We start from the raw sequence: 9,888 nt of genomic DNA, 5'->3' as shown, positions 1-9,888 counted from the left end.
TACTAAGCCATTGGAATTTTCGCTATAGGAGATTAATCTTGAGCTGTCACACATGTTACTTTGTTATTATTGTCCAGATTACATAATCTGTTAGCCGTACTAAACAAAGCACCACACTGTTTAAAACGTCAAAAGTCAAAAGAAAAGCAAAATACAAAATTTAATTCAGTGCTTACATGCAATTACACCTAAAATAGTTAGATTTTAAATCAGGTACAATGGGTTTAAGTGAGTGCGGTATACCCGAAGACAAGCTTCCACCATGCTGGTCGGATGATGTGCGAATGAACGCGTTATTCGCACCGTTCAGGCTGAAAGTCGCGAATCCTGAATCCTGGGATATGAAGATGAAATTCTGGTCAGACATGGTGCGGCAGTGGTGTAGGTGTAAAACGGACCCGATCGTGTCTGCTGCAGATGTCAGAAGCGTGTTCCAAAGGAGGGGAAGGACCGCTGCATGTTTGGACATAGTCATAGAAGAGATGTATCAGTGAGTTGCTAAAATTAAAAATTTTATATACTTCCTGTCCGAATCACAATGTTTTATTGCACAGATAATATTCTGTTTCAACTAAAATGTATATTTAATTCCAAGGTCGTCTTAATAGAGGAAGTTTGCATATATAAACATATCGTATCGTAATGTATTGTGCGTACATAGATTAAAATATTTTTTTACAAATAATATAGTATTAGATATTTAAATAAAGATATTTATTTAAGTATTGTATTTAAAATAATTACTACGTCAGCAGAATACTATTAAGTCATTGACATTTACATAAGATAGTATCACCTCTGCTGTGGTCATACTGTTTTTGTTATATATGCACTTGTAATAATTTATTATTTTTTGAAAGTAAATTTAAGATATAATGAGGATAACAAAATATATTTGTAACACCTAAAATTTTGTTAGGTTTATAATTTTGTACTATTAGTTATGAGCATAGTATAACAAGTTCGTCAAAATTACGAGAGTAGTACTCGAAAGATTACGATCGGAAGTCCCAACCGATCTGAAAGTCACCCGCTGTGATAAATATCCAAAATAATCTTATCTTTATATAAAGTAATGAGTTTTGAACCTAATATAATGTCACTGCTCTTATATTCTATTCTATTTTTAATCGACTGGATCGTGCTCGACTGTCATTCAACCCGTCGGAAGCTGTTAATGAAGCCGTAGGTGATGAATACTATCTCGGTATTCACGGACCGGGAAGCATGTCTTATTGATCAAATTTCTAAGCTATCATGTGAGTTAGGTTCATAAAAAAATTATATGTTATGGACAAAAAAACATCAAATTAATCTTATAGAATATTATAATTCATACTGAGATAATAACAGCAAGAAAGCAGCGAGGAATTTATTTCATCGAAGGTTCACTATATTTGGTACGTCGGAGATATTAATTGTCATCATTTATAAGTGTGACATCAACGTAACTGATGTCAAAGCCTTGGTTCTCGATTATCATAATCATCTCATACTATTGAAGGTAACCTTATAGATAGTTAGAATAATCCTTGCTTGCAAAGGTCTGATCCCTGCAACGGCTCGAGCGAGACTGTATCTTAATCTATACCCTCGCCTCTATTTATACCAACCGACACTCATTGTTGTGACTGCACTTGCACAAGTGGCTATGCAGGTGACACCTGATAATTTTAACCGATTATTATAGTTATTCGCTATATATATAAGGTACCTATTTGCTTGATAGGTACAGTGTCAGTGATATATATATATATATATATAATAAAAAAATTCTCGGACAGTGAGAATCTTTACATTTCAGTATAGTAATCACATTGATCGAGGTCTCTTTCGACGTTACTTTCCGAGTAATTTGACTAGACATTCCTTTTATCTAGTTATTTTCCAGTTGATCACATATCTTAATTTAGTATCAACTCAGTTGGTTGCCTATCAGCCTTCTCCAGAGTATATACATACTAACCACAGGATAATTTGTTCATACACTTATGGCATTTATATTTATTTGATCAATGCCATCGTTTCGCTTCATGTTACCAGACAAAATGTTCTTGTGTTAGTCAAAGCTCCCAGTCTTCTGTCGTACCATTTAATTTTTTTCTAAATATCCTTTACATTTAGAACATCTTCAAGTTCCTTAACTGTTTGATGTTGGGGAAGTGATTTGTGACTGCGATCATAGATGCCAGTTGAGGGGGTGTGTAGGAGTCCTTCGGTTGGGCCCAGAACTACCCTCTAGAGTCCAACGATGACTGCTTAGCAAATCTCGAAAAGGTCGCTTGACCTTTTTGCGTGTACTCATTTTAATGAAACAAAGCTTTTTCGGATACTTATTGTTTTTTTTCTATCTACGTGATCCCGATATCACGGTTCTACTACGGCAACCGTGATCACGAAGACGAGATGAAAGTGTCACTTAGACACGTCGGGATTATGAAGATGTAAAATAAAATAAATCGCGCCACATCAGAAGAGTACAGAGACAAAACTGTATAAAGGGCTACGGTCATTTGTAATTTGCTCGTATTATCCTTAGAATAAGTAAAATTAGGTAAAAACGTTATTAAACAGTTGGTAAATTCCAATTCTTCTTACTCCTTTGTATTTTACGAGCGTAAGTATAGAATTAATTTGATAAAACGTATATATCACACGTGACTAATTAATATTTCTTGAACAAGTCTCACTTATAACATGTCAGGGACTTTTTACTCCATAATCTATAGTTTTTTTTAATTAACAAGGAGAACAATCCTCCCTCGTGATAGATTTAGGAAGAAAGTGGAAGGATTTGATCAGAATGTTCTTGATCTTCCAGTAATGGTGACCTGTCTCCCATATCAAAGTATCAGCAGATACTCCACAACGGACCTGAGAGCTGGGTCCGTTGGGGAGCCCGGCTTGCCTTCAAACCGGCTGCCATAGCCATCACTGCTGTCACATCACTGCTACCAGCAAGGCAAGCCACGGATAACAACGGTCTGCCAAAAGCGAGTATAGACTCCACACAGAGATTTGTTTTGGAGAGTGCCGTCAAGGTGAGGAAAATAAGCATCATCTGTAAAAACTTTGTGATATTTGTTGTCTATTATTGTATATGTAATTTTGTTAGGATGTTTGTTTGTTTTTCACGCAAAAAGCACTAAACGGATTATGATGTAACTTTACAGTAATGTAGTTCGGACATCAGACAAAGACATAGACTGTAATTTATACGGAAATTCCACGTGGTTCCTGGTAACGCCGGTATTGTGAAGAGCGTCACGTGATAGACCATACATATTTCTGCATTTTGGTTAACATATATATATTAGATTATCACAATAGGCATTTCTCTGAGACTAGTTCCGAAGTCCACCTCGAGGAGAGTTGTAGACGTCAACTAGTAAATGAGAGGAAACTTCTCATCATTCCATGATTCACCGAGCTGGTGCCTGGTCCACCTTTTTTCTATTTGCGAGTTCAGTCCCTGTTCCTAGCCGGGATGCTGTAACAGGACCGCCAAATTATCGTTGAGATCTTTCCAAGTCGATTGTTTACGTTTGGAATGCTAAGGCGTGTCCGGATGTCAAAGGACTCCTGCTAGTTTCCGCTTAACGGTTCACATGAGGGCCAACTGTATCCGAAGCGAAAGTTTTAGTAGATTATATTTTTTATTAATCAGTTTCTGAGTATCTTATATATAATCATTGTCCTTCAGAGGTTTGTTTAATGAAGGCAAAATAGATTTTTTATAATTCTACCACAAATGTAGGGTTATCGTTTGTAGATAATCGTACTGTCATCTTGTCTTGCCTTTTTTGGTGCATATAATCTTATTTCAGGAGCAAGCTAATGAGCTGTTGAACAACTTCCCGGCTGGTTCGGAGAGAATTGGCACCATCGACGAGCTAATGAGATCCAGCGGTCACACTAATAGAGAGGTCTATGAAGTTCTCCTGGGTTATTTGGTGTCCCAGGGTATGGCCGTCAAGAGTGGGGATGTCGTGAAAATAGGTGAGCTGCTTGTGTGTATATCAGCTCTAGCTCTGCACGCTACTCCGTCTGTATATATATATACACGAATATAAACACGAATGAAAGTGAATATACATAAAATTAGTGAAAACTTAGTAATGTGGAAATGAAAATAGGAAGGTAGAAATCAATTTTAAGTGAACTAATATTGTTTCTCCAAGGCATACTTTATAACTTTATAAGCAACGCCTAAAATTCACGACCGACCAACCCGTTTACTCTCGTTCCGTCTCTTTCTAAGTTTCTACCCCCCCCCCCTTCCCAGGAGCGTTGAACGTTTAACGCAACCGTGTTAGATTTGAAGTTCCACTGCAATAATCTAAGTCAAACCTATAAGATGAGCTACATGTCTGTGAAAATATCTTCAGATTGACATTTTATACGAAAGAATAATATTTTTATACAGTTTTTCTGGTTCAAAATTTTGACTGTGACTTTCTCTTGAAGAGGTACGCAAGGTTAGAGCTTCACGTATAAATGCAGTTGCTGTGAACCTTATTGTATTTTCAGCGGAACCAAACAAAAAAGTCCAGCCGGTTACGGAAATGGACACGGCGATGGTGAAACTCATGTCCGCGGAGTCGCGGCTGTCCGACGACGTCGCGCGACTGTCGCGCGATGTGTCCGTCGCAGAGTCTGAAGCGAGGGCCGCCATGAAGCTTGGCAACAAGATCGCTGTGAGTACATCACTTCGATGGGAAACGGGATTTATTTATCTTTCGCTTTCGCTGTCTGCACTAAGTTATTCTTAGAAATCAAAGAAAATACAGAATAAATATGTTATTACGGCAGAATTCATTAAGATCTTGCATATAAATTTTCTGTTCGGATAAAAAAAATGTCGTCTCAATCAGCTGTAACTACAGTGACGTGATTTTTTTTGTGAACTACCCACGGTCGTCATTAACGAGCATGGTTATACGATCCCCAGGCTAAGAACCACCTCAGGAGGAAGATGAGGACCCAGCAGAAGCTGCAGCAGTGTGAGGCAGCGCTTGAGAACATCAAGGAGCTCATGTTGCAGGCTAGGAACAGTGACGTCACATCCGCCGTCGTAGATACATACAGGTGAGTAAATATATATATATACAAGTAAATACATAAACTTAACAAATTACATACTAAAACCTTCCTCCAGAATCACGCTACCGACTGCTGATAACTGTCTGATAATCGGTGCAGTAGTTTTCCCGTTTATCGCGAACATACAGACAGACGCGGCGAGGGACTTTGTTTTATAATGTGTATTTATATATATATATATATATATATATATATTTATTTATTTATATATTTATTTATAGCATAATCATCAAGACGAGTGTCACTTCTCTTTGTTTGGGTGTAAAATTATACCTAACTACATACAATGCCATAAAAAACACACACACACGCACCGAGCCGCATGTCTCTCCTTATCACATTACCGTCATTCGTCCCATCTCGTGACACTGAACAGTATCATGTTTGTATGTCATACTTATCTCTTAAACTTGTTTGATATATTATATATTGATATATTATATAAACTTATTATATATTTATATATATATATATATTTATTTTTTTGTACGCAGGAACAGCGCCAAAGCTATGAAGCAAACAATGAGAGACGGCGGCCTGGACGAGGACTCTGTTTACCATACGATGGATGACTTGAAAGATGTGAGTTTGTTTGTGTTTCGTGTAGGGCAGGAACGCAATATATTAAAAAAAAAACTATTTATTTGACTAAAATTGGCCCTAGTAGGTTCGTTTCAAATTTGGTCAGGCAGAGAGAGGAGCTTGGAGGGCGGAGGTGAGCGTTTAACGTTAGATAGGGCCTTAACCTACACCTGGTTTAGTCCCAGGCGCTGTTGAAGCTCCTCTCCCTGCGTCACTGGACCCGCCACCTGCGCGGGATCCATGGAATGCTGAGAGGCTTCGTCGTTTTTTGCTACATAATGTGGGATAGAACATAGAAAATGTCATGGATAAGGCGCATGTCACAGCCTACATACAAATATACGGTTCAAATCTGATAGACAGCTGCCGGGACTAGTGCGTCCGAACAATTGGATGAGATCTGAGACGTTACAGCAATAATTTAAATAAAACTAAACATGTCTCCTTACTATCTATAAAAAAACATCGCGTCCGTCCGTTATGGCGCTCGCTGAAACGTAACCGAGACGTCGGGATTGTGGGGTTTTTAAATGTAATAATATACTCGTATTAAAATAAATAAAAATATATATATATATATATATGTACATATATTCAAGAGTCAAAGTTTAAATAACCTCAGAGATTTTTACTGAATTATCCTTACCGTCTTGAGTGTATATATATATATAGTTTGTATCAATTAACTAATATAAATATTATCAACAATCTTTATATAATTTAATTCTACAAGTTTAACAAGTTTGAGTTTATCTAGCAAAAATAAATTCCATAGGTCATGGACAGTTACAACGAAGTAGAGAAAGCTCTCGGCGGTGTCGTGGAGGACGTGGACGTGGACGACCTGGAACACGAGCTGAAGGAACTGCTGGAGGGCGGGGACGGCGGCGGGGGGGACGGAGGTTAGTACAGGGGAGGGAGGCGTGGAGAGAGAAGAATTATTAGATGAGTAACTGATGTATATATATATATATATATATACTAAATCTTGGGAATATAATGATTTTTATATATAATTATGGCAACACAGCAGGCTTAATAAAAAAAAATTAAATATCTCCTATGACTCCATAGTTCAAGTTAATTCGTAGCATAACTTCACTTGTGCTAATGAAAAAGAAAAATGTATTGTCTGTGTTACTAAAGTTATATATCTGTCAACAGTGTGTCTGCCGTCACCGCCACGTCAGCAGCCGGAGAGGGAGAACTCGTTCGTGTTTGACGGGGAGGAGAGGATGCTGGCCGACCTGAGGGACCTCGGGGAGGAGAAGGGGAGAGAGAAGGAAAAGGAAAAGGAGCAGGTCTTAGTGGCGGAGGGAGTGGCCGATAGTGAGAGTTAGTACACATATATATGTGACATTATCTTTTTGTAACATTTTAGGGTAGATGATAATTTTGTACAAATAACTATAAAAATATTCTAATGTCTGTGTCTGTCTGTGATGTAAATAAAAAATTTATTAAATTCTGTATAACATTTGCATGTCTGTAATCAATTAAACTATCTCTTCAATAAAATATATAACGTATACGAAAAAGTTTCACCCAAAATTGTCGAGCAATTTTTATTCGATGTTTTATTCGTATAATGATACGAGTTGAATAAATGCGATTTTACATACGGATGACATTAACTACATCAGCTTTAATATATAGGAATTTATATAGAAAGTACGCTAACGAAACATCTCACGTAACCCTAGAGTGGGCAAACAGAAACTAATTTGTTAGTAATAGTAAAAAGGCACGTGGTTTGAGACAAACAGACGGCCACGATTTATTATATCAGGGAAATTTCTTATATATATATATATATATATATATATATATGGCACTAGTTACTATTAATAATATTGAAGTAAATTACCTGAATTTAAATTATTTCTGCATTATAAGGTTTCGTGTGGGCTAGATTCGAACCTACGACGTCAGGTGTGTCGTCCCAGCCGCCGTACCAACTGAGCTGTCGTGTCTGTATTAAATTACGAAAAATAGGCATTCGCTTATATCCTGCTGCTAACTGGATCAGTCACATAATATAAATAATGACTGCACATAATAAACTAGGTTTTGCTCGCTACTTTGTTCGCGTAAATTTCAGAAAAATTCATATATATATATATATATTTAATAGGTTATATATTTTTGACCAGAATCCCCTAAAGCCAAGGTGAGGGCCAGCCAACCGTGGTATCCGCCCAGCGACTGGTCCAACATGAACACCAACATCGACAACATGGCCAAGGACTACGCCGAACTGAGATTGGACAACAGACTGCATCCGGGTAACGTATCTTAAAGGATAAAAGATATGATTTATCTTTAATCCAGAACACCTCGTGTCCTTCATAGCGAGCTAGAATCTAATCAAAATTGGTTTAGTAGTGTTTGTGTAAATCGTAAATACATGACATTTATGATGAATCGTCATCATCATCAGCCTATCGGAGCCCAGTGCTGAGCACAGGCCTCCTCTCGCATGGAGAAAGTTAGAGCATTAATCACCGCGCTCGCTCAAGACGGGTTGGCGATTTCAATCTTATAATTTGAATATAAGACCAGGTTTCCTCACGATGTTTTTCCTCACCGTCCGTCAGTGGTGTCTGAAATCTCTTAGAAAGTACTTATGACTCGGTGAAGATCACATTGGTAGTTGCCAGGTCTCGAACCCGCGCCCTCACGTGTGAGAGGCGGGCCTTTAACCTCCAGGCCACCACGACTTCTCATGATGAACACCAAAGACAGTCCCGGGTTCGACGCCTCGTGCTAATGTTTTGATTAACTTCCTGTATTAGAATTTATCCCTTGATGAAACTGATATTTTAGGGATCACCAATAGTTTTTTTATTATCTTAAAATAAAAAAAATAATTAAATAAACACTCGCTGGGAGTAAGTCCTGAACTCCTTACCACTTGATGCCGTTAAAAATATATAATAGTAAGATATTTGAAAGGATTTTTTTTATTTCGTATTAAGACTAATTTGTAGATATTTACTGAATATAGAAGAAGTGTTGTTCACGCTGCTCGAATTTACTGAATATAGAAGAAGTGTTGTTCACGCTGCTCGAGACAGCTGGTGGTCTATTTGATCGACAGAATTACCAACAGCAACTCGGTGATAACGAAACTCATGCAAAAAATAGCCCGCGGAGTGCTTCCGCGAGGAAGAAGCGAAACTTGGTCATAGTAGACAGTTATCAGCCGCTAAATTTGAAAATAAAATCAGGCCCTACTAAAAAATATATAAATTAATACAGAACAGCGAGTTCGTGTTCCAGCTGACCTCACTACGCTCACGCTGATCACTTCGCTGCATAGCGAGAATACCATGCGCGTGCGCTTGGAATCTCAAACTCACTCTCTCTCTCTCTCCTACTTGCAACATTTGTGCATCTTTCTCTCTCACTCAGCGTAAAGGTTCCACGCAGCCGTGTTGAAAGTAGCATAAGAGGTTTTACTTCAATAAAATTGAAATGAATAAAGAGATTGGCAAAAATAAGTTTGCATAGCGTCTGCTGGGTTCAAGCAAAAAATATAACATGGACTTCTAAGCACCTAATATCTGTTAGAAATTTTAAACACAATCAATATCTGCTTAGTGAATTTTTTTGACACGACTAACTACATCGTGTTTCCGCACAGTACTCAACATTATAATACGTCCGACAAATGAAAACGTAGATATTGGCAGAATGTTCCACGACACCAGTGCGAATGAGGTCTTAGTATTACAAAAATCCCGCAATCATCAGTTCTTACATCCACAAACAGGTCAGCCCCTGGACGTGGACTTCACGACTCCTCCGCAGTACACCGGGGACTACCACGTGCGTGACCACCGAGCCGGCGCCAGAGTGTGGCTCTATAACAGCAGAGATGAACTGGCTCCGAGCACGGAGTACTGCAGGTACCACCAGAACAGTTCAGATGTGGGATATGTGTCTTATCTGTGTTTATAGTCTGTGGTATTATATTGGACTAGTTTTTATCGGTGACCTTTGTCTGTGTTGACTTCGTTATTAAGTGTAGAGTAACAAATGTCTATTGCATATGATACGGTAAATATATATATATATATGTGTGTGTGCGCGCGTGTGTGTGTGTGTGTGTGTGTGTGTGTGTGTGTGTGCGTGTGTGTGTGTGTGTGTGAATCAACCGTCAGTTAGATGTAGTGTGTCACGTGACTCCATCCACTATAA

The 9,888-nt window shown here is 38.2% G+C and overlaps 1 protein-coding gene across 1 annotated transcript in view; it reads left to right on the top strand.

The window, feature by feature from the left end:
- Nucleotides 1-79: 79 nt before the first annotated feature.
- Nucleotides 80-9,888, top strand: part of LOC116776862 (charged multivesicular body protein 7) — a 12,046-nt gene continuing 2,237 nt past the window's right edge. The window contains exons 1-10 of the mRNA XM_032670138.2: nucleotides 80-490; nucleotides 2,822-3,041; nucleotides 3,828-3,999; nucleotides 4,531-4,697; nucleotides 4,952-5,088; nucleotides 5,598-5,685; nucleotides 6,461-6,587; nucleotides 6,850-7,020; nucleotides 7,839-7,970; nucleotides 9,461-9,596. Of these exons, the coding sequence (XP_032526029.2) occupies nucleotides 219-490; nucleotides 2,822-3,041; nucleotides 3,828-3,999; nucleotides 4,531-4,697; nucleotides 4,952-5,088; nucleotides 5,598-5,685; nucleotides 6,461-6,587; nucleotides 6,850-7,020; nucleotides 7,839-7,970; nucleotides 9,461-9,596 (1,622 nt within the window). The 5' untranslated portion in view covers nucleotides 80-218. The remainder of the gene's footprint in view (nucleotides 491-2,821; nucleotides 3,042-3,827; nucleotides 4,000-4,530; nucleotides 4,698-4,951; nucleotides 5,089-5,597; nucleotides 5,686-6,460; nucleotides 6,588-6,849; nucleotides 7,021-7,838; nucleotides 7,971-9,460; nucleotides 9,597-9,888) is intronic.

Source organism: Danaus plexippus, assembly GCF_018135715.1.
Source record: "Danaus plexippus chromosome 29 unlocalized genomic scaffold, MEX_DaPlex mxdp_36, whole genome shotgun sequence".
Classification (NCBI taxonomy): domain Eukaryota; kingdom Metazoa; phylum Arthropoda; class Insecta; order Lepidoptera; family Nymphalidae; genus Danaus; species Danaus plexippus.
The sequence above is the reverse complement of the archived record's forward strand: the minus strand, read 5'-3'. Positions and strand labels throughout refer to the sequence as shown.